At 35.8% G+C, this 26,894-nt stretch overlaps 1 protein-coding gene across 10 annotated transcripts in view; it reads left to right on the forward strand.

Annotated features, from left to right (window-relative positions):
- The first annotated feature begins 1,931 nt into the window (after positions 1 to 1,931).
- Positions 1,932 to 26,894, forward strand: part of LOC105277228 (metabotropic glutamate receptor 8) — a 101,863-nt gene continuing 76,900 nt past the window's right edge. For 4 of the 10 annotated variants that reach the window (XM_026968572.1, XM_026968573.1, XM_026968574.1 and 1 more), the window contains exon 1: positions 1,932 to 2,233. In XM_026968572.1, the coding sequence (XP_026824373.1) occupies positions 1,947 to 2,233 (287 nt within the window). In that variant the 5' untranslated portion in view covers positions 1,932 to 1,946. Of the gene's footprint in view, positions 2,550 to 18,611; positions 18,791 to 23,500; positions 26,645 to 26,894 lie in introns of those variants that run through there. The other 6 variants (XM_026968577.1, XM_026968579.1, XM_026968580.1 and 3 more) reach the window with 6 other exon arrangements.

The following is a 26,894-nucleotide window of genomic DNA, read 5'->3' on the forward strand; positions in this document are numbered from 1 at the left end:
TCGCTCGTGCTTAATTCGTTTTTTTTCAGGCTGAAAGCGTTTTACATATCTAACATTGATAACTCGCTGCAGCTGAAATGCCGATACGATTAGAATAAATTCGTTAGAGAGTCCGTCGCGGAGAGAAAGCAGATAATTTCTTATTCAGCGTGTGCGGCCTTTTAAAGAGTACGTCGGATTAATTCACCCATGTTAAATTCTTTGCGCACTGAAACGACTTGTAAACGTTTCCGAAGAATAGCACAGCGCAGAGAATTATGGCTTAGCTCCATTAACTTTCTGCATTATAGTTCCATTACATTGAATTGGTACTTCATGCGGAGGCATGTAGACTAACAATAAGTGCTGATCTAATTATTGATCTAACAAATTAGCGTAATGAGTTCCATGTCTATCCAACATTTTCTTCCGAAATCCGTTCCAAAACTAGCTAAATTAGCAATAAATCACATATGCAGAATAATAGTGAATTAAATATAGCCAAAGTATCAACTTTACGAATAACTTTTACTGGTACAGCTGCTATTTGTATCAGTTTTATTATTTATATTTATCAAATTTTTCATGCACATTATAGTTCTTTAATTATGTATTTTACATGTTTGTGATTGTCGAGTGTAGTTTTGAATATCGTGTAAAATAATTCTTATGAAATATTAAGTATAATATTATACGTGGAGTTCAAAATTCTGGCACGGAAAGTCCAAAGTTTTTACAATAAGATTTAATAACGACAGTTCTGCAGTTTAAACACAAATAGAACAGCTAAATAAACGAAGTAATCTATTATTTATAGCCATGCTTTACACTAAAATAATTAATTAACTTGCTGTATAATTATCAAATCTTGTCTATTTTATCTATTTGATCAGCTGCAACGAGTAGTAATGGTCATTTTCTCATAAGTCGCATTAAACCTCGAACACAAAAGCGCGTGTGGTTATGGTTAAGCCGATAGTAGATAACAAATACATACTGTATATGTACCGTTCATTGCAGGCGCGTATTGCATAGAGCACCCGGAATCTTCCGGATTACGCTCGTGCGGTTTACGCACGTTGAATTATAGATATTCTCATGCCGGTTATTAAATTATCTACTTGCCCATATACATATATATACTTATGAAACATTTATCAAACTTTACAGTCATAATTTACAGAATTCTTTTTTACCACTTAAAATATTTTACCTAGGAAAAAATCAATCTTAATTGATATTAAAATTTGCGAATATATAGCAACAGCAAATAATTACTTTATAAAGTTCGATCTTCGAATTCGTATGCGATTAGATTCTACGAATTTATTACTATGAAAATGTATATTATGTTTAAAATATTGTGAAAAGATCATTTAAAATTGAATAAACTAACAAATGCAAGGAGTATATAATATTTTTGTGTCTAAAAAGACATGAATGATAAATTCAATAAAAACCAACAGAAATTATCATTTCGAGAGCTCAAGTATACTCTGGTTTATCTCATCTTTTTTTCTGTATATTTCCGATATAATATATATTATTTCTTACATTTTTGGAGGGAATCTGGTAAAATACGCATTTTTTTAAAAGAACAAATTAACTCACTGATTATCTTATTAGTAGTATATTCGCCGCAATTTCTTCTTCTCAGCCTAATTACGTGAATCTCTTCTGCCTTCATCTAATCGCGCTTTCTCCTATTTCCTGCCATTCCCGTAGCATCAACTGCGTTCCGCTTTGTGTATGTACTATTTAATTTGAGTATGGATTAATCCGACGAGATGACAACGATGACGATGGCGATGTTTCGTCGTCGTTCGCGTTTCGACAGGCGCCGATGAAAAGTCGATCGATCCGCGCGGGGGTGGATCGACGGCGACGGCAAAGCTTCTCTTTTCGAAACGCCCATCCCTCTCTCGGGTGGCAGCCGACAGCCCTTCGTCGGCGGCGCTTGCGCCCCGATGCCACCTATAAGAGGCCGAGCATCGCTCGCGCCGGATTCAGTTTGCCCCGCGGTACCGGCGCCGCGGTCGTCGTTTCGCGTCGTTACGAATAAACCTCCCTTTTTCGAAGACGGTAATCCCCGTCATGATGCTCCCCGGCCTCGACTGAGAACTAAAAAGGACAAAAAGAGAAAGAGAGAGAGAAAAAGAGAAAGAGCGAACGAGAAGAGTTCCTCTTTTCCTCCCCCTCCCCATTCCGCCGTCGTCGACGTCAGCAACGACGTTGCTCTTCCTGGACCACCAGCGTACGTTGACGTAAAAAGAGAACACGGTATTACGAACAGCAGTAGTTCTGTCCGTTGTTGCACGGACGTGGTGGTGGTGGTGGTGGTGGCGGCGGCGGCGGCGACAGCGGCTTCTCAGGATCGCCCTCCGCGGATTGTTCCCTTCTGCGCGGCATGTGGATGTGTCCTGTTACGTGTATTATTTAACTAATAATAGTGAACGCACGTTCCCTATGGTGATGTTTCTATTTGCATTGCTGAATAATGGGGAACGCCAACGGTGACGGAGCGCGGTCGCTTTTTGGTGTTCGATAGCGGATACGCGACTGCCTGATTGGTAAACCCTGGATAAAGCTCTCTTTGGCTGAATGTGTTCATGCGTCGAATATATCTCTTCCCTTCTCTTCTTTTTCTCGTGATGGATAATGATGATAACGTCACTGTTTTTTCGTTATTATTCGGTGGATGAATCGTTTTATGTTGTCGTTCGTTGTCGTTGGATGCCGATTTGTTACTGTTCCTGATTGTTGAATAAAGAACGAAATTGTTGTTTGATGGTGGAATGAAGATTTTTCGTTGCTATTTCATGGACGAATGATTTCCGTTGATTATATATTATATGTGAAGCCTTATTTGGTAGTTAATTAGCTGGATTTGTTTAATAGTTGTTTAAGGAATAATTACTTGCTTAATATTTTGAATAAATGAATAAATATAATCTTGAAGACATATGTGACAGGACATTCTAAATATATATGTTTTGTACTTAAATTTATATTAAATTTATATTTAATCACTTGAGTCTCTCAAAAACAGATCAGAGACTAGCCGATTAACGCGAAGCTTTATCGTTTTTAGTACCTTTCAACACCGTTGTAACCTCTCGTGTTTCTTGCGCGCGAGAACAGCAATCTCTAACGAATTAACTTAACTAATTAAAATACAATTAAACCTTCTTACCTTCTCCTAAACCCTGAGCTTAATACAAGATCATATCATTACCGTAAAAGGATTTAACGTTTTCTCTATTTTTGTTGGTTGCGTCGCGGAGGATTTCGGGGAAATAGGATGTCAGGGCAGTCTCTCTTCATTCGGGAAACCAGAGGGTGGATGGGGATGATGGTGCATTTAGCGCGGGCGTTTGTATCTCGTTGATGTCCCCGTTGCCTGCTGCAGCACTACGAAAACGCGTTGCTTGCTTTTCGTTTTGCAGCGATATATGCATCGTGCGAAGCGCTTCCGCGATGCTTAATGTATTAACTACCGGTCGTGTTGATAATGCTTGCATCCGCTAACTTTTTCAAATAAATTCGCCGTAGAAAACATCCGGCGCACGGTTATCGCCTCGAGAAAGAAATACTCGCGATTTTCCGTGCTTTGCATACCTTTATAGCCTGAAATGATAAATGCTGTCCGCAAGATAAATTCATCCTTTTATTCAAACTTATACTCTTTGATTTCTTTGATAAATCTTCGGTTTTTTAAGAAGTTGAGATTCAAATGGATTCTCAATATTTCTATAGTATTCGCGCAAATGGTATAACGACGAGATAAGAGCTAAAATAAAATATATCTGGGAGATGATCCTATGGGACTTTGAGGAAACCATTTTATTTCCGTAATTCACTTCGGTGCAAATGTGATAACATCTCAGCAGACGTCAGCAATATCTCCTCTGTCTGTAAGTAAAAAACAAAAGTGAATCATCCGCGAATAAAGGAGATCTTTGCTTATCGAGAAACCATTGATGAGTGAGCTGTTATTACAGGATATCACTTGCATGGAAAAGCATCGCGTTGCAGAGATCATTTAATGGCATTTTGTTTGCCTCCGAACCGAGTTTTATCGACTACGGAAAGGATTAGAATTTCAACTTTCAAGACTTCTACGCTTTTTAAAACGCTTACGTCAGAGATAATACAATACGTAATATTAAGTAAAATTTAATTAAAAATTATTAAAGACTCAGACCGTTTTTGCTCAAAATTTATAACAAATATTAATTGTGTCTGTTAATTTTGTTTGTTAACTTTAGAACTTTTGCGAGCATGCACTCCAGTTTGCCATGAGTTTCAACTATTGCATGCAAAGTGTACGTATTATTTTTTAATGCAACGTCACATCTAAGTCTGCGATGACAGGTACTTCTCTCTTTGTGTCTGCGACATTCTGCGACATGATATGCCGACGAGAAAATTTCTTTGAGAAAGTGATAATGGCTTGCGCATTTCAAATAGGCGCTGTTGCGTCTCTAGGAAAGTGTAATTGAAACAATCATGATCGAATCGATAACACGAAGCCTGGCTTCTATCGGGCGCATAGAACGCCTATAATTCATGTCATGATGGCAAACATAATTCATTGAGATGGCGAGACTCGAAGACCGATATTCTAAAGAGGGTTCACTTTATGCAATACATAAGTTATATAGACTGTCCCAGAAATCGCGCACTTTCTGTCAGCTATAAATTGCTTGGGGAATATTCAATTGATTTACATCGAACAAATATTTAAAAGTATTAATTCCTCTCACAATTCCTTAATATTCATAACAGATATTTTTTTATTTAATTGTGCTAAGCAAAATGTATCGACAGAATTGACATTTATTTGCAGAATACTTTTGATAATCTTTATTTTGTATGCGATGTAGCTTACTTGCAGTGCGCAGAAATTTATTGCATATGACAGATACTCGTAACATCGCATATACGGTACGGTAATGCGCGACAGGAGAAATATGCCTGAGTAACTATAAATCGTAGCGCCCATCCGCACCGAAAAGTATTTATGACTTTGCCGAACGTACGTGTGCTACGATGGTAGCAGCGTCGCATAAAAATCCACGGTACAATCTCATAAGACATAGTAGAAGCACAAGATGTCTTTAACTGATCTTTGATATAACATAGTGAAATGAAATCCCTTTCGCGTGTTCACACTTCGCGTAGGATTACAACAAGCTTGAAACAAAATTCCTGATGTTATGTGTAAAAAACCTCTTTTAATGTTTTATATGTTTTAGTAATTTTATATTCTTAAATATTCTGAGAATTATATCTTAATTTATACATGATAATATTATGTAAAATGAAGCAATTTAATTCATGTGACATAAAAATGAAGATTCAAAATTTATCCAATAATCGCACTTTGATTTTTGGATGATGGTCAAATGGAAATTTAAAAGTGATATAATTTTTTTATAATTAACGATTTATGCGAAGGATCCATTATTCCGTGATTGTTTTGCTGGGTATAAAACGAAATACGGTCTTACGAAAGAAATGCATCGTTGCCGGGAAGTCGCGTGCGAGTCGTACGAGTTCGATAGTAAGGACTACGGGGAGACATTTGTCGATTTTATGAAGATGCATTGGAAGTTGCCAATGCCGATATCGGTCCAGTAAATTTCGATCAGGCCAATGTTAATCTTGGGAATGGCTATCACTCGGAATGATCGTGTACTCGGAACGAGGCGAGGTCGAAGGCCGAGTTAAATCTCCGCTAAACCACTTAGCGATCGCCGTGAGAGAACTCGCTTTGCGATTCCGCTCACCTCCCCTTCGGATCAGTGATCTCATACTGCAGCAGTAGAAGCAACGGTGAGGAAAATGATGGGTTTATGTACTTCTCCTCTCATCTCAAGTGGATTAAAACGAAAATGTAAAAGATTACTTCAAATACCATCAAAAATCTATAATACCAATTTCAAATACAATTTCTACAGTGTCCACTTGTAATATTTAAAACTGTAATTTATATAAATTTTACCTTTCAACTCGATATCTGTAAATATTATTTCCAATAAAATCCGAAATATGATATTTACGGCACGATGCAATAATCGGAAATCGAAAATGCAGACTTCGTTTTTCAAATATAATTAAAATTTTTTAGGTATACATTTTTACGCGTCAATTAAATTTCAGATTTAATTCTAGAATTTTAATTATTTTAGTTTATTTATTATTTATCGAATTTGAAGCAATACATTTAAGACTTATTCACGTTTAAATCGTACTCTTCTAATGTCTAGATCTTTCGAGGCAATGGATTAATCGCGGATTCTCCATTGTGTTTCATCATAGGATGCGCGACGTAGTTGGGTGTGAGAATACACGTTCACGTTGCATCATGTAAATTCGTTCGGGTTGGAACGTGCAAATTTATCTTCAAGGTTCGGGACAGTACACGAGCGGTGCGCGATTCGCATTTATAAATTCGGCGACTGCACTCGCGGACACGTATGTACGTCATGCGGAAGCGCACGTACGCAAACTATCTCCCGAAATAACGTTCTGGAGAGAGATAGAGAGTTTCTTTCGGTGCCTGTACACCTCGTGCTCCAGAAAATACCATACCATAATGTAACACGACAGATAATAATGTAACGACATGAGTTCCATCGCGCGATTCTGTCTCCGTGAAATTCACGCGACCATCATCACGCTCCACTTGCAATTTGCATACCGTATCTTCAATTTGTTATACTGTCGAGCTTTTCTTCGGTCAGTCAATCAGGGTTTCATAAAGTTTTATTACTTGGTGTGAGAAATTCAAGATGATAAATTTAATCGTTAGTTTGGCTATACATTTTGATTTACATGGCGCATTTTATGTGATTACCATATTGGCACATGGCGTCTGGTATCGGTCCCATCATAATCAACGCGCGCTTTATGCATCTATAAATTGTCTTTTGATATTGGATTACGCGAGACAAGCAGCATGAATATCATCGACTGTTAAAGATAATAGCGAAGCAATCGACGATGCTACGGCAGGGGTATTATAGTTAATTATTGCTCATATTAACTGGCGGCATCAATTTAACACTGCTGCATTAACGCCGCTAGGTAATACGCATTTCTATACGAAACTGCTCAAATGTGTTGATGTTTCCGTCGTTCAATTAAATTCGAATTTGATAAATCGATAGACATCGATAGATAAATTTTCTTGTTTCCAGTTATTTCCTTGATTTGTTTCATCGAATTTCATCAATTGTTCTATCGAAAAGAATAAGGCACGAATATTGGATGCATGTTAGTATGGAAATCAGTGAAATGTACAAAAACTACAAGGAAAATCCAAAATGGAAGAAATTTCTTTTATTTGTACCTGGCATAAATTTGAATTTTTTATCGACGAAAAATCAACTCCCCATTTCGAGTGGTGAGAAAATTCAACGTGACGTGATAACTTCCGCAAACCTACATTTCATTGCATTTGCATTTGCATTTGCATTTGCATCGTTCACACAAAACACGTATCTAAACTTTCATATATATATATATATATATATATGTATATACGTGCTATAATGTTTAAATCAAATATTTTAAATTCGTTATTTCTTCGTTTTATATTCCGTATATTTTGTACTAAATCTGACTTAACTAATCATATCAGGTAAAAAGAATGATAAAATATATTTTTGATATATAACATTTTAAAATAAAATCTGTAATAAAATGAAAAATTGAGTAATTAAGTTTTTTTTAATTATAATAATGCATTTCTAGATTATAAGAGTGAGTGTACGGAATACTTTTCAAACTGGTCCCTGAACTAACTACGGCTCGCGATTTTTAATGTAAGTGGGTTAGACCATCGTACGAAGTTCTTAAGCGGGATTAAAGTTAATTCAAACCAATCACGGAGTTCTTTAATAATCAGCTGTGTAAAGATCTCTAGCTCTTTAGTTTTCAAGCCGAATTTCCAATTTACTTCTTCTTGCAGAAAGCCACCTAAAAGATTGAAGGAATTAAAAAGATATTTGACAGATATTAATGACTTCAATAAACCAAAAGTTTCAATACTTTATATAAGACGTTAAAAAAAGAAATATAAAATTGTATATTATATTATAAGATTATACATTTTCTAAAACATTGATACATGTCCCGTTATTTACAATTCGTGTCACTATATATTTTGACTAAGACAATGCAAGCAAAATCAGACATTTCTTCCTAAAAAAGATAGCTTAAATAACATATTAGAACATTTTTTCTTCACCAATTAATGTCGTTAATGCCTGTTTTAGTGTAACTGCCGGCGGTTATTGCCAGTGGTAACATCCAACGCTGGTCTTCCGCTCGTTACGCATTTCGCGCTTGTCGGGAATCTGCCAGCTCTATAATCGCCTTGACCGATATAAATGCAAATGCAAAATGAAGTTGATACACCATTCTGAACACGATCAGAAATCGAAATGTTGCACCAAACCAATGCATTGTGCGCGATTATTATGCGTGGCTGTGATTGCAAGTAAATCTCCAATGGTGGACGATAATACTTGTCAACTTTAATTTACACTCGATTTGTGTGCCGCGATATTGTCGATGAAATGGGATTCGAACACAGTTAACAGTGATTTAAAAACGACGACTTAAAACTGCAGACAAGAGTAAGACATTTACTGGGCGATATCAAGTATCATAATAAAGCCGTAATTAAGTTCCCTTTTTTGTTGGGAGAATATTCGCAAAATTCAATTCTATAAATACGGAAGTAACAAACAGAGATTCTGTGAAAACAAATCTTGCAATAAGTCTCTCATGAATATGTGTAATATCATACTAAATCTCTGCCGCGGGTACAATGACCGATGAAGCAAGGAGAAACATCTTTCAGCAACAAGACGTTCTCCAATTACTCGCGGATTAAACATCACGGATGTAGTTTCGAGGCGGACGTTGCAGCGTGCGGCTGTACCGCATCTCCGCAAACAGGCCACAAGGTACACGAGACGCATAACTCGTAGTTGCACGTCCGGCCAAAATGGAGCCGCGGGTATATCGATTATGGCATTTCGTCTCAGGTTTCCGGCAACCATTGAGCTATCCAGGCAGCTTCAAGGCAATGCATATCAAAGTAGCCGCATTTCGATAAAAGCTCTTAATCCTCTGGCACCGTTTCTTGTGATGCTCTCGACTATTGACGTCATCATTTCCATTCATCAATATGCACACTGCCACACGCAAATCAAAAGTAAGAAGGAATAATATAAGAAACCTGATTATATTGAAAGCTAAAAAGATATATTATGTACAAGACAAATTGAAAATAACTGTTATTTAGTTTTATTATATACGTGCAAGTGTTATGTGTATTAGATATTAAAAAGTTTTGGCATTCATCAATATGCATTTACGTATCTTGAATGATAAAAAGCGACGCTTTTGTCGCTTTACATGAAGCTAGAGAACATTTGTAACAGTTCAGAAAGAAAAACGATATTTTATCTGAACGTGCTACTCATGTGTCACGTTTACGGGCGATTAAAGGCAGAGCCATGCGACTTTGAGCCGCATCAACCGTTAACACTTTTTCGTAGGGAAATGGCGCTTTGACCGACATCGTAATCCGCTGGCGGCCCGTATCATTTATAACGACCATTAATTTCCGATTTGCTTTGAGCCATCGAATGCCAATTCGATTTAACTCACGGACGAATTTATTCCTGGTTTGCGTTGCAGCTTGATCTATCTCTTTTACCATTAACACTCAGATTTCGTCATTGAATGACTCGAAGAGAACAAAGGATCAGTTTATCTCGAATGGAATCGCCGATAGTGCTGGGACACGTGGTGTAGCCTCGTCATGTCGAAAATTTCGCGAAAGTGACGAGCAAATAGTTAATTGAGTTTACACTATTATGTTACATAGCGCGTGCAACGTATGGAGCCTAAATCATTTAGCTACATAAATTATTTAGTTGCATATGATAATGAGAAATTATCGTAAAAGTGATTATTGCTTTACATTCAAAACGTGTAAAATTCGGATTCGCATAAAATATATTGTTTTGTAATAACAGAATAAATAGGATTAAATCTTCATGCGCACGAAAATTGCATTTACGCAATTTAATTTTATTAAATATAAATTTATTACAAAATGATGATTGTGCAATATGTTGCCTTTGCATTTCTTTACATTTCGTATAACGAGATGCTCTTTCGATGAACGATATATGAGTTTCGTTTATCACAAAGTCAAGTATGAAGTATGCTAAGTGTTAAAATGTGTACATCGTATAAACTTGTACTCACGTCGTACATAAATTTATGGAGCTTTGAAAGTTAGCTTTCATTTCCATCTTAGGATAAACGGCTTATGTGCATGATGACACGGAGGAAGAGAAATGCGAGCGGAAGGGGTCCATCACCACTCGATCTATAAACAAAACCTTCGTCGGTTTCATAGTCTGTGAAAGGTGCTTTTTGGTGATACATGCGGTTTAGCCGAGAGGAAATCGTGGTTCTCGTATATTATCCGCGGCTCTCTTCGCTTGACTCGGATGCCCATTCTCATTTTAATGCTATTCTTTGCCTATCTCGCATATCTGCTAAATAATCCGCCATAATGGGAGATTATAAATCCTGCTGTCATATTTTCACTGACCTCATTAATTATTAGCAAATGATTGATGTCTTTATAAATTAAAGAATTGTTAATTCAGTATTAACCAGATTATTGGAAGATTCATAAAATATTGGATAATTATTTTCTCATATCTCCGCCTATAATTTTAAATTATGGATTTCCTGATTTTACGTAAGATTCTTATTAGCTGATTGCAACATATGAAACAATGCAATTTTTTCAGATTTGGTTGTTATATAGGATATAATGTCATAATATAATTTACTTCGCATCTCACAATTTGTCGTGTATTGAATATACACGATAATCCATTATTAAATAATTTAATTCTCTACAACGTATATAATAATATAAGTAATATAGTAATGAGTTGAATCGATATTGTTGAATATTATATTATAACACACAGATATACGATCGCTTTCAAATGAACATAAAATTATTAAGCATAATATCTTGGAAAACAAATTTGGTGTTAATGGGTACCGACGTATATTAATGGGTACAATTGGTCAAAAGCTTAACATAAATTATACAATTATCGACTGGTCATCGCAGGAAATTGAAATTCACCAGTGTTCGTTCGAAATAGCGAATGTGAATTCTGTTCCATATCTCACGTCGATCAATTATACACGCATCGTTCGAAATGCATACAGTTTCCAGAATGTCTCGCCAAGAAACTTTCTTGTCCCTTTGGACTTTCGACATTCAAGCGCGCGCGCCCAATCCTTAAATCCCCCGCAAGCGCATCTCTCTCTCTCTCTCTCTTTCTCTCTCTCTCTCTCTCTCGTTTATCCCTGCGAACCTCCGTGCAATTTCGATCAAATCAACGAAACGCACGAGCGACTCACGTCGCGAATATCGACGAGAATATTGCGACGCGCGGTCGGAATGCAAATGTCGAAGATACGACGAGCGGCATGGTTCTTGAGTGTTTTCGGTTTCCTTCTTGTTCTTTGGGGAGTCTAGTCTTCTTGCAGCAAGAAAATTGGCCTTTCGTATTCCGATGCTTTAGAGCTGCTTGTTTGCCTAACTCGTTATCCATTGTTACTTTCTGCTACTCTGCAGCAGATTCTTGTTCTATTCATGACAGACTCGAGTGCGTCCAGGTTCAGAACGTGATTGAAGCTATCATGTAGCGATATTACTGTTACACAGTATGTGATTGAGTGGGAAAATTCAAAGAGCAGCCATTGGTTACGTAACTCTATTAACTCTGCTCCATTAACAATTCAACTTCATTAAACGACCTGCAATTCGGCGCAGCAATAATTGCCTAAAATGTGAAAACAACAAGATGAATTTTTATTACATTCATAATTGTGTTACGATGTGTGAATCGCGAAATATTAGAAACACTATTATATTTTTATTGCTGAACAATTCTTTAAAGCTTATCCCGCGATTAAATTTTTTAATTTTTTACATTAGTAATGTCGCTATAAAATGCTTTGTTCTTAAATTACACAATTTTGACATTTAAAGGTTTAAATCAATTATCAGTCAAATGAAATAAGATTTAATAATTCCATATCCAATATGCTAGCCAATATGTTACTGAAAGAGCGAAGAAAAAATTTGATAGCGGAAAACAATATCACGCACAATACATTTCATAACCGAAGAGACCACTAAAATTTAAAGCATCAGGCAAATATTCCGTTTGGAATTCGAAATCGGAGCGCCAATGCGACACATCCACTCCGCGCTTGATCAATAAATATTTCTCTATCTTTTTCCACGAATCAACGTGCGAAAAAAGTTATACGCGAATCCTTCGCGCTTTATGACCACGAAGTAATCTGTTCGAAAAAGAAGCGCGCGAGAACCTTTTTCACGGACAAATTGCTCATGCTCCTGTCTTCGAATTTTCAATTCCGGGGCGTCGATAAAGTCTCGACGCCCCGCATTCCTGTTAAGAAAGCTTCCGGATTTTCTTGCACTCCCGCGGAATCACAAAGACGATAACGTCCTCCCGCATCATTCCCTTATAGCTTTTTCCATCGGAATCTGCGGAAATGGCCAAGTTCATTTACAATATCATGACGTAGCAGGAATTACTGTGCCTAAGGAGACAAATTATCTGAGAACGAATCTATCTTTTTATGTAATTGAACGTAAAAGAATATATATTCCAATGAATATGAGAACTTTATTGTATATTTTTAGTAAATCGAACAGTATTTATTGGACAATCTTTTGTTAATTAAATTTCATGGTTATAGCATTGTGATAATTTTGATATTATTAATTGTAAATAGAGTATTTAAGTTACGCGTCTTGCCGGAAATCATCGTGGCATTATTTCATTTCGATAATACCGATAATAATATCGATGTAACACTCTGATCGAAATATGTTAACAGTTGTACAGTTTGTTTTCTTAGAATAAAGAGAGCTTAAGGAGATCTAGTCGCAATTAGAAGATAAATCCTAACTAATCTATATAGGCTTTTGTGTATCCAAGAATATATCCAAGGAGTTCTTATCGTGCCGGAATGTCAGAGATGGAACATTATCGCGCTTTAAAACATTATGGATCATAAGCACGTCGTCGAGAAAATCAATAAGAATTGTACGAGGAAGCTGAGGGAAAACGTGAAGGCGCGGAAAGTTAACGATGCGGCAGGCATCGAAAGTACTACGAGATGAAGATAGAGGGTCGAAAGTAGTTGAATCCGTTTCTTACTCTATTATCTCTATCTGTCTAATCTATTAAGAGAATAACTTAACTTTCGTCGTTCCAGCCGAAAGTTTAGCAGCCAGTTTAGCATCGCATCTTGCGATTTTGTTCGACTAAACATAAAGTAGCTTTTTATCAATCTTTCTTCATCATGTGTATGTTTTATGTTTTCAAAAATTTATAACATTTGTTTTAAATTATAATGATTCAAAAGAAAATGGAAAATTCTGTTTTTATCTTTGCAACTTTGAATAATTTTACAGAGTGATAGAAAGCCAAGATTTAACTTTGAAAAGCAAATACGCTTCAATAAAAGAAAAAGTTTGATCGCGCGTAAAAAGATGGATCACAAACATCGTAAAAATTTATAGCAGTCGTTGAAAAAATTGAAGTTAGAATAACGCATTTTTCTCAAAACAATTTTCTTCTTATTTCTTATTTCGGGAAAATTGAAACGCGTAAACTTTGTCTTAAATAATTACGTCGTACTCGCGTGCAAGAGATATGGGCTCTGCGTTAAATTGCGGAATGATACACGCAATTTACTTTAGTACTTTGCTCACTGGAGAACATCTAGTAGAATTCGTGTTAACATATTGATCTAATCACATCGATTGCCGGCTACCACGCTACGCTCCGGGAAAGAAGTGGTCCGGAAGGGGTTTAAATTACTCGCAGAAATTGCACGGTGGCCCGTATCGGGGGTTGTTGAGAGAACACTCGACTCTAAGTTCCGTGGTGTGTCCTCCCTAATTGGTTTTCCGTGTACATCGCCGTGTATTCCTCAACGATCCTGACAGACATCGCGAACAAGGAATGCGAGGATTGTGCTTACTCATTTGGCCACGTAGAGTTGCGCAGCAGGACCGCTTGACAATAACGACTACGATGTTGGGCACACATGTGACAAATCGTCCTGAAACGTTCGGTCTTGCGTCACGTAGATTAGAATGCCGAAGCAGGTACGATACGATTGATGCATTCGCGATTTTGAATATCGGTACAAAATATTAATATATCGGCGCGGCTACCATAATTTCAATTATTTAATGAAAATCACAGAAAAAAGCGAGGAATATTACTCTGCATATCTCTATTCTCTATTCAATATATATATATATATATATCTATACATATTGAGTATATCTCTATTCAAAAGTACACGCGTATTATTATCGTGTGTGTATTAATATATTGAAATAAATGTTTTGTATCGACAACTTCCTATTTATTTATAAAATTATCTCAAAATGAACAGAGTATACAAACATATTTTTTTCATTATATTGTTCTCTCCGTGAAACTTTATTAATATATTCAATATTTATTATTCCAGGAGCAAAGGTAACAGTAAAGCTTGATTTAATTAACGAGGGTGCGTAATACAAAATAGCTAAAATAATAAAACACCTGAAAATGGCATGGATTGTGCGAAAGCTCGAAAAGTGCTTTCATGCTAGTGGCTACTTCGTATCGGAAACGGAAATGGAGATTCGCAGTCGGCTCGTGCGCACCAATCGAGGATTGCTCCAAGTCGTAAAGTGACCCTCAGCTATGATCGATGTGCCGACTCGACGACCTCATATCGCAACGGTGAATCCCGCCGATTCAGCATTGCGAATGGAAGTTTTATTCGGATTGCGGGTCCGAAAGCCTTTTTGGATACGAAAAAATTACGGGCGAGGTTTTTGTATTCTTGTCCCTTTTTTTATCGTGATCATAACAGATTGAGAACAGTTTTGACAGCTTGTCATGCGTACTCATACGTGACACAATCGTTTATCTTTCAATCCATATCAGCGTCTGTGTAATTTAAGATAGCATACACAGGAGCTTATAAAATGAACTATTGATATATAACATTCCATAAAAATCGTTTTACGTAAGTAAGATAATTCATATAATTTCCGTTACGATTGATTCTACAGGCGTTACGGCACTCAATAATATTATCGTGATAAAGACTCAACTGCGTCTCCGCCGGAGTGCAACAGGGTGATCACCACTGTGAATTTCAAGGAGCCGCTTTGTTCGGCTTCTGTCCGAGGCGCTTCGTGCACTTTGCAAGAGAGCTAAGATTTCGCCGCACATCAGGATTTAATGGCGAACAAGTACGCTCGAGAACTCAAGGAATCCATTACGAGTCGCGCCGGGCTTACGGACGGAGAAAGGCAGCAGCGATGAACGGGGACAAACGGGCGGAAATATGAACAGCTTTATGTGAATTTGATGTTTTAATAATTTCCGATCCGCACGCGGTGCAAAGTCGCTGCAACTTTCGTTTTATGGCGGACGTAACGGATAGCGTAAAGGAATGGGAAATTGGCGGATAATGAGTTTTGGATGAAGCTTCGACAGTCAACGCGGCTATCGATTATCGATGTAACAACCATAAAAAGCGCTTTTTGGAAAAAGTATTTCCCACATACATAGCTTTGTTTTACTGAAGAGATATTCGATACAGAAGGCTCTCTGATTTAAATAGATTTGTTCTATAAGGTTTTCAATCCTACATATGTAAAATGCGCCTAACTTTTCATTTACTGTGTACTATTTCTTTATAATATTATATATCTACGAATGATATTTTTAATCGATTTCTAAGTTATACAATTCTAAGTTATACAACTTTTTCATCATAAATATGAGAAGATGTTAACATTTGTAGATTAAAATAAAGACATGAATAAATCTGCATCATCTTAGCGCGTGCATCAAATGTGATATATTTTATAAGCAAGTTTAATGATTGCTCATCAATTACCATTTTCTCAATGAAGCCTGAGTTGAAGTAATTCAGGCAGATTTCGTTAATTGGCATATCAAAGCCTGGGTTAATCAGTAATTCTCATTGATGTAGCTCACGCAGCAAGGCACACGCATTAAGATGTTAGCAGATGGCTCTTCTCTTGGAAAGTTCTGTTTAAATCCGGGGTTAAGCTTGACTTCTTCGTGGGGAGAAAGTTAGGGGGATGAATGTTTACTCTCTGTCGCGTACCTCCAGTCTTCTACATCGGGAAATAAAAGGAGCTTGGGCTGTCTGTTGGCAGCCGCCCGAAGGTATAGAATGTCGTCTTTGATATTATCCCTCATCTTCACGGCGATGATTCTTGAACAAACCGACGCCAGCAGGCTGAGAGCCTCAACGCGGCTTATATTCTTGCCCTTTGCACTTTATTTATACTTCAGTTGCGGCTTGCGCAACTTTTCTTTTAGCCCATTAAGCACCGGTCTCCATGAGGCGTATACAAGCTTCCTCGCAATTTCACCCGAGAGAGAGAAGTTTGTGATATGTATATGATACTTGCGCATTGCCGAGATCTTCCGCGAGAAATGCATAAATGCATAAAAAACTGGGAGAAAGTGAGGAGAAAATAGGAAATTTTCTGGACTTTACTACACCTTAACGTTATAAATGATAATCAGTTTAATAAACAAAATCTTTATCATTTGGATCTTGTGGAACCTTCATATCTTATAGAATATTTCGAACACTCAATTATAATAAAACACAAATAAGGTAGTTTGAAATATATTTATCGCGATTATTGCATTAGTATGTTTATTATAAATTGCAGCTATTGCAGGTCTGCTTTTTCACGAAGATCAATGCAAAATTGTCGTGAAAACGATCAGGTGAATTATGGACCATAAGATCATAGTGTTTCTGACATGTCAAGATCTTGGAAAAATATACGCTAGGCTAGCTTCCGCTCTTATTGAGCTCTCAAAGGTCATTTCTACAAAGCCCTTTGGGCCGGAACTTCGAGGAACTTACTCGAGAAAAGGCATTCCACTTCCTTCGAAAGAAAGTTCGTGATATTATAGCGATGGAAAGTTCGATCGGCAGTTGTTCAGTTTTTCTCGTTTACAACGCCTGGCCGTCACCTATTTTCCGTAGTTTTTCACGATAATATTCTGGCATGAGTTTTCCAGGTAATTTACATTTTATATCACAACAGCATTTTATACCATACAAAATTGGATTATTAAGTTATATATGTTAAATATTTCATTGCAACGCATCACCATCTTTTTTAAAACAGTGTCATTAATTACAAAATTACTTTTCGTTTTCAGTAGTCATAACTTCCGATAAATTATCGAATAAAGTCTCTAAAATTAAAATTATTTTCCGTTTATATTATATATACATATATTTACATAATGTGGAAAGCACATCTAATGTGTGTTTATAGAAAGTGATGCCTATTTTATCATTTAAATATTATTTGAAGCTTAATTTTACGAAAAAGCTTTCGTGAATATATCGACTACATACGTCGGATTATGATAATTTCAGCTGTTATTTATATCAAAACCAGAATTAATGTATCAGTATCGAAATTCATGCAAAATATAACGATGCTTCATTTACATAAAACGAAGAGCACAGATATCTTAACATGTTAAAGAGCTTTCTCGATAGCTGCCATACCGCTTGAGCTTTCAAGGATGCATGTAATATTGCACTAACATTTGCTTCGTTAACCCATTTTTTTATCGATCTAAAAAGGTATAGCTGGCGCTTTTTAGTTCTTTGCAAGTGTTCTCTTCCAGCCTCTTAAATATATCGCGTTTTAATAAAGAACCAATGCATGTTAAAGATGCGCTATTAATTACAAATGAAAGTATTGTTAGGATGTAATGTCAATCTTAAATGCAGGTTTACAATTTTAGCTTTATTGTATAGTGAGAATTTAATAATTGAAATCGGATTAAGAATTTAATAAAGATTTTTCATATCTTAGTTGGCATGTAGAAAATTTCCGAGGCTATTTTTGATGATGCCTCAGTTTATGAGATTATGATAAACCATGCAAACAATTCAGCCATCAGTGACGCGAATTGAAAACGAGATTTCATTTCTGTGATGCCTCCATATCCGTCCCATGCTTTAATTAAAAACTAATTAAATTGACTTTCCCGCTTCTCTTTTCGAGTCAACCAGTTTTGACCACCACAGAATTTCATTTTGTTAACCAAGAACTGAAAAATGGGTACTTGTGCCAGAAGAATATTTGTAAATTCGAAAAATAAAGAGAGAATAATAATATTGGAATGTTTGAACTAAAATATTAAATCAATTCTAAATTAAGAATCTTAAATTTCAAAAAATAACATTTACAAACTAAAACAAAACTTAGTAGTCACACGTATACGTATAACAAGTAGGTCACATGTTGCAAATTAGATACCTTTTTGTAGAAATAAAAGCAAATTTTTTCTCTTTATATTTGCAAGATAAATTATTGGAAATGAACCAGCATTTTTTTCTATACCATGTAATGACCCTTCGTCGCTATATTTTTGCAGTTGTCGCGGAATGTTAGTTCGCGCGATCGCGAAATCTACCTCGAATTATCAGACGAGACGTCATCGGATGTGGTCGACTTCGTACGAAGAGATGAAAGCCGCACTCGGCTCTTTCTGGATCGAGTTTAATATCTAGAAGGGTTGGTTACCGGAGGGTGAAGGCTGGCATAAAGAAAAAGGTAAAACGGGAGAGATGCTTGGATGAAAGTTAAGAGGGAAAAAGATGAAGAGAACAGAGCGCAAAATAAGAGAGAGAGAGAGAGAGAGAGAAACGAGACGTGTACGAGGGGCGTGATGCAAAAGATGGAGGTTGAACACATCGGGAATAATGTCATATCGATTTTCCGAGCTTTTTTTTCGTTGTGTACGACGTCGATGTCGAAGAGCGCCGATAGCCAGTAGTTCGAGCGTGAAAATTTCAAAATGAGGTTTTACATGAACTTTATCTTATTCCCTGTTTGATTTTGCATATATTTATTGGAACTTATAATGTAATCTATTGTACTTGATTCATTAGCAAGACCACAGTACGGAGATGCTGGAAAATTCATATGATTACGAGTGCACATAAATCACGAAATTTTATCGAAATAGCTGCAACGCATTAATCCTGATAGTATCTCGTTTAAATTCATTGGACGTTGCTCTCCCATCTAGTATTATAACTGCAGCTGTTTAAACCTCATTTCATATTTATCACACGTGGCTCAAATAGCCATTTTCAACCAACCATAAATTTGCCACTGCGTTATCAAGTTTGATTTACACCGTGCTCGAAAATAAATCGTTTCACTAAAAGACGTTACGCCATTTTATCGCAGACACGATACTCTCTGGCAGCTGGTAGTAATCGTAGTCTCGATATGCAGGAATCTCGCCATCGATTCATCCGGCCAATTAATTTTCACCGGTGAATCGGAACGTGCGAAAAGTTCTGTGAGAAGCATGCCCTTTGTCTCGTGAGCCGTCGGAGTCTCTGGATTTTTCCGCAACGCCAGATAAAACGATCGAATCCCGTTTATGGTGACTCGTCAGCACTTCGACAATCCATCTTGCTTCAATGTACTCCGCCTTTCGATTCGCCGATATTCCCGCCTAATCGCTTTTACGCTCGTTTAACTTTATCTCATTCACTTGAGTCGCATGTTCGCGGCTGATGCGTCTCGTACTTGCGCCAGCTTTGTATCTTGCGCGTTACCGTTATCGTATATATTCCAGATAATTAACTCAGGATGTCCCACTAATGCGGGATGTATACATATTCCCTCTTTCCAACAAGATATTATTAGGACTAGAAATGCACCTGCGATGTGACGTCTCACAATGACCGTCTAGCTAGGATTGCGCAAATCTCGACCAAGATGTTGTTTGACATTTGTGCTTTCCTCCAGAAAATATCTTTGTAGATTTTAGTCAAGTTTTGTTATTAATAATTTGATAACAAACTTTGTTACATTATTCCTGAAGTTTCGATATCAAATGTCTCATTAAGTTGCTCTTTCTCTCTCTCTCTCTCTCTCTCTCTCTCTCTTATAAAGTATATCTCGTTTTAGCTTATTACAGATTTTAGCTTGTTGACTAATAAAATCAAAGTTAATATACAGTTTTAAAATATATATTTTCATCGTACCTATGATGTGAGTAAGTTACTGGATTTTTTATCTCCAAAATCTGGATATTATTCTTTCTATACTTATATCGATTCAAATAACATATACATATATATAGTCGTATGTGCACGTATCCGCGTATACATAACTCACGTGAACGGGATTCTAAACATGGCAAACATAGTAAATGCAACCCCGACGATCTTTTGCATGAATTACGGTCGCGCGTTTCATAGGATCCTTCGGATCCGTCTCCGACATCTTCGCCAATACGGCTTTCACGTAATTCAGCTTCGTGTTACGATGTCAGATGTAATGCAGATCCGACGTGTCATTGAGCAGTGTATAGGTCCTTCCTTTCGGGATGCTAAATGCGGGTCGCGCGAGTATTCCTCTTTCTCCTCGTATTTCCTTTCGCACCTCTCATGAACGTAAATGGTTTCCGGCACGTTGCTGTACACCGCATGTCAGTACAGTAAAGGATTTCGTTGTTCGACACGTAACTACGCAAGTAAAGCTATTGAACAAGAGTAATATTCAACAATTTGCATAAAGATGATGATACAAGATGTAATACAAGATAAGATATGGTACAATAGCAAACTTTACGTGACGTGAATATCTTATATATTATTCTGAATATTTTATCTGTTATAGTATGTATAGCTTTCACGATGTCAATCTTGAAATATTATCGGAAATTTTTATCTCTTGGCTGAGAGATTTCTTCTCGATTATTTTAGTGATAATCGTCGCCAGATTTCCTGAGACGTACGATAGCACTGGAAGTTACGCGCCTCCTAGGAAACTTCATCGAGCTACTATGACGGTGACAAATTGCCCGATTTCAGCAGCTAGGCGATCCCCACCCTTTAACTTTCCGTTTCTATCGGCTTCGGCACGTTTATCAGGAGAAACTTCAGATTTCACCCTATAATGCATTTATGCACCTTTAACACGCCCCAATTTATTTAATCTATCTAGTTTGGAAGTTATCGGTAAGCTTTCAATATCGATATATATTTATAATTGCTTTCATGTGTGTGCATTCTGACAGAAAGAAATTATAAGACATTAAAGATTGAATTGAAGTCATTTTAATAAGGGATTTTATTCTAAAAATATATAAATCGTACATATGAAATAAAATTTATTTCTTCCTGTCGATGAAATCTTTATTCTTTATACATATAGAATTAGGGCTTGTAGAAAACAATAAAGCTGTAATACTGTTTTAAATATCTTGACCTACCAAAATAAACTCGTGATCGCAAAGGTGCAGCTGAAGAAAGAACTTATCCTGAAGACAGATGATTAGAGTCTGCTTGCTGCTTCCACGGTTCGCAATATCCAAGAAGTTTAGGGAACGGCACGGTTCACCTCAGGAATGGAAACAGTCGAAGTCTTGCCGCTTCCTGACGAAGCACGGCCGAGATAGAGGCAAGTCGAGTGTATCGAAGGATTACACGCACGAGTAGATATCTCAATTTCGGTCCCAATCATTCGAACGTCGACAAGATGGCGACGCAGCTTTCCTTTTATTGCTGCTGTACCCTTTGCATCTGGGTGGTATATCTTTAAGCAAACGTGGACTGATGTGAGATTGGAACTTGAGTATGAAACTAACTAGAGGATTCTTCGAGAAAGTCTAGTTATTTTAAACATTCGATCGATCGTACTATTCCTCATTTACAACTGATATTGAGCGATATAGCTGCAGAATCGTAACGCAGGAAACAGCAGATGTATCATGTTTAAATAGATGTACATAGATTATACACAAAGAGAAATTAACAAATAATTGCAAATTATTATTGTTTGCAAGACGATTTTACTATAGTACATATATGCGCATATATGAACTTTTACTATATTGAAGAAAAATAATTTGTCATATTTGAAATACTAGTACAACACAGGCGCGCGCTATTTTATTTTTCAATATTAATAATGTTTTCGACTAATAATATTCATCTATTATTTATTATATGCACAATTATCACACTCTACCATATTGTTAACCTCCACGCGAAGACATTTAACACGGCTTTTTTAAGAGTGGATTTGGCATATTGCGAAAAGTTTTCGACGATTAAAAATCCCTTTAGATTTATGCCCGGTTTCTTTATACTTCTCAATAGCTATCTTCCAGATAACTAAAACTTTATTGTCTTCATTGAAACCTCTGATTACGTATTTAACGGATAGCTATTCTTTATACTACTCACTTTTGACACAAAGTGTCTAGAATGTTATTATAAATTACCATATTCTGTCAGGTTAAAAAGGTGAAGAAAACTGATTCTACGAGATATCATTAAAATTGTTTTCTTTTTCCGAGGAGTTCTGTGCTATTTATATTGTTACCAGTACAACACAGGCGCGCGCTATTTTATTTTTCAATATTAATAATGTTTTCGAATAATAATATTCATCTATTATTTATTATATGCACAATTATCACACTCTACCAAATTGTTAACCTCCACGCGAAGACAGCCGCGCGATGGTAATCTAAACTGAACATAACGCACAACGCGAATCGAGATAACCAATCAGCGTCGCGGAAAGGAGGCAACAATGATTTCGATTTTATTTAACACGGCTTTTTTAAGAGTGGACTAGTACAACACAGGCGTGTGCTATTTTATTTTTCAATGTTAATAATGTTTTCGAATAATAATATTCATCTATTATTTATTAAAAATTTTTTTTTTTCCGAGATTCTGAGATGTTTATATTATTAATTGGCATATTGCCTAGAGTTCTCTGCTATTGAAAATACCGTAAACTCGGAAATGAAAAAGTTCTAGCCCGTAGAAATTTTTTCTTTATCCGGTTAGTTCTGAGCTGTTGATATCATTATTATGTTTATTCTACTAGCACCACAGGCGCGCGCTATTTTATTTTTCAATATTAGTAATGTTTTCGAATAATAATATTCATCTATTATTTATTATATAATAAATAACACAAATCCTATTCTAAAAAAGGCGTTAAAGGTGTTATTTATTTCATCATGTTTCATCAATACAAATTTGACAGAATTGACAGCTGCCGTTTTCACGTTCCTAAGAAATAATAAATTAATATAACCGCACTGACAGCCACTATGACATTCTGACATTCGCAACACGAAGTTTAAGTCACACGAAGTTCGAGTCAAGCGAGAGAACCAATCAGCGTCGCGGAAAAGAGGCCTCAATATTCGATAAAAAAGAACTTCACGAAGTTAACACGCCTTTTTTAGAATAGGATAGGATTATTATATTATAATTTTGTGTATTTTTTAATTATTTACGCTTAAACGTTTTTCGTTAAATTTTCATTATGAAACGGGTAATAAAATAAATCCAATTACTGAGAAATATACTGGTAGAGAAGACACCGTGGACGAACAATTCTTTCTCTTTGCTATAAATTTTCTATCTCTTTGCGTCTATCTTTCTATCTCTAATTAATGAGCAGTGTGAATCAATATTTGAATTGGGTGAGTTACTTTACAACGATCACTTCTCTCTTTCCTTTTTCTTTGATATACTGATATACTGGATGTGATGAATATCGATCAGTATTTTTTAAAGTGGTATGCCAAAAGAATTTTCTAATTAAATTCTTCAATATCAAAATTTTGTAAGAAATTCTTTGCAAGCTAAACACACACGTTCTCTTTTATTTTCTTTCTAAATTTATATGCAATTGAAATTATAAAACACAAAATGCAAATCTTCATTAAAATAGGTGGTTTATCTATTCTCTCAATCTCCCGAAGAAAATATTTCTTGACAACAAACAGGCAAAAATAGAACACTTGACTTCTATTTCAATATTGACAGTAAAGAAATTGTTTCGTGGATATTCTTATCTCCTGATATAACTGAATCATCTCTTTTTAATATTTTATTACTTCAAAAATTTTCTTGCCCTTCTATACAATCAATTGGCATTTAATTGCTAGCGTCTGGTGACGTCCGATCGATCATTTTTTATTTGGCGCTCAAACTCGTTTGTATTCCTTTGCGCCCCTTTATCTGGTGGTGAATTCGCTTTCTCGCCTGGCTCCTAAAGATAGCCCGGCACATTATTTCAAGCTAGCTCTTTCGCTCGAGTAAAACGATATCTTTGCTTGAGAGGCTACCTTCCGTAACACTTTCTAAGGGAGCTTTTTGTCCAGTGCCCGCGGATCAAATCAAAGACGTGGAACATGTTATTTTCAAAGAGCCATTGTCGATAAAGTGCGTCCTCTTTTACTAAGTTACAAACGAACAGGATTATCACGAAAACACAAGGATATTAAACAATTTCTGCTATATAAAATTGACTTCATGTTTTAAACAAATTTCAAGATATTAAATTAATATAACGTACTGCTAAAGCATGATATTATAAATTGTATTTCTTTATATAATTTTAATGGATTCCTCCTATAAGGACCTAAGTTGAAGAAAATTTAGCTGTTATACGAATTTATGATATAAGAAAAAGAATACTTTTTTATTCTTCTCGCGGAATGTGACATTATACTAACTTCTTTTATTAAAATAAAATAATAAAAACGAAAGAAAATCTTGTAACGATTCTCCGGATGACGATAGAAAAGAATATCATTTCATTTCTCTCAATATACGTATAGTAATAGAGTTGAGAGAACCAGAAATTTCAATAAAGGATCAGGTAAATGGAATTACACGAATTATTCGCGTGGCAATCACCGCCACATCGCAATCACAGGTCACATCGATGATCTACATTCATGCGATTCGTTCAAGGGTAACGGAACGCCTTGCTGAATTCTGGCATGTTCGATACAATGCTGTTCAATCTAAGCTAAGTTGAGGCGTTGAATGTTTAGTATATTGCATGTGTATTCTTGAATATAGTTGTTAAAAGACATCTTATGTATTTCATATTGCGCGCCTATTTGAAATTTGGAATTTGCAGCTATGATTAACGAGTATATTCTTTTATTTTCCATCCGGATTACCTTGTCGCTGCAGCGCTTGTCCGCGCTCTCTTTTCTCACGGACCACAGAAGGTGTAACGCTCTATAGGAAAATAAGAGAAGTTTTGAGTTGTTATTAATAAAGTATTCTTCGTAAGCACATAATCAAACTGTGTTTTTAGAATCCTTCCGCTACATACGCTACAGAAATTCAATGAGATAACGTCACGTAGAAACTGTAAAAAGTTAGATAATCGTACAAGCATTATTCATAATGAATTCTGTTTGATCTTGCTACATTTTTTTATAGAAATTCACGTTTACCAGAAACATGAAGAATAACTTGTTACAATGAAAGAAATATAGCTATATGTCTCTGTTACTCATTTTATTTAGTATTAGTTATGATTATATGAAATTGATTTGTCGATAACCAATGATTTAGTTCCAGTATTCTGTTCCTTTTGATAGGATTGATGATCGCATATGGGATTGTATTTTTCGATTGTCGCCTGCCAATTTGCTAAATATGATTCTCCATCCATTCTATCGGTAGAATAATAAATATCGAATAAATTCTATATAAATATGTTACATTGCGAGGTGAAAAACAGATCATAGCAGATTTCAATTATAAATTCTGTGGTAAACTTGAAGGCTGATATTTTGCAGATTACATCATGCATCATGAATTTGATGTGCACCTGATTGAAATTTAATGGAGATAGGTACACAGCAATAACAGTTTTTCATCTTTCGCTGTTTGACACATAAAAAATTATAAACGAGCACGAAGCGCGAATGTTATGCAAATATGTTGTAAAAGATATGTATACATGATAAAGATATAAAACAGAGATATGTAGTCGATAAAGATATAAAATTATAATTATAGGTTGTTATTTTCTAGAGAAATTAATTCTTCATAACATGGGCTGAAATTTAATGAGGTTTTTAGTTAAAGTCGTTTGTTTGTATATAATAGTGAGCTCTGCACAAACAATTTTAATGAGGAACATATATAATTTAAAATTTAAGATTTTTTATACTCTCTCTCTCTCTCTCTCTCTGGTATTTATCAAACATTATTCTGAGGTTTTTTCATGATCTAGCCATTTACTTAAGATATCGAATTATCTGATTCATAATTAATGTTTAATTCAATTTCATCGTTTTCTATAAAATAAAAAAGGAGTTTCAAGTAAAATGAATTTAATAGAGAGATAAGAATTAGAATAATTATCTCAATCGTCTACGTGATGTTCTTATACTGATATTGCTATTTTAGCTAGATTATTCCTTAATCGTTGTCATTTTAAAGTATTAAGTATAAAGAACCCGCGACGAGAATCCGTTCTCGGCGACATAAAAGTCTTAAATTAATTGGATGACTCAAATGAAAGTGTAAAATTGGAGCACACCGGGTCTTCAGGACAAAGCAAAATGGGACACATTAGGAAACCGAAACACGCCATAAAGACGTGAGTGAAAATGAAATTTGTTTAACGACGTCGTTCCACTGCTGGTGTTTTCCACCCCTCTCATTTGCATCGCCGCGAATTAAATTGCAGACGTACAAGCAGATCCGTAATCAACAACTCAGCAGAAAATGCACTTACAAAAACCCGGAATACGTAAAATCATGAACAATCTCAAAATAGACAGATAATAAAAACAAAAGGAAAATTAATGAACTTTTTTGCCTATGCACAATGAATTATGAATAATGAT

This window comes from Ooceraea biroi, chromosome 3 (genome assembly GCF_003672135.1).
Source record: "Ooceraea biroi isolate clonal line C1 chromosome 3, Obir_v5.4, whole genome shotgun sequence".
NCBI classification, from domain to species: Eukaryota; Metazoa; Arthropoda; class Insecta; order Hymenoptera; family Formicidae; genus Ooceraea; species Ooceraea biroi.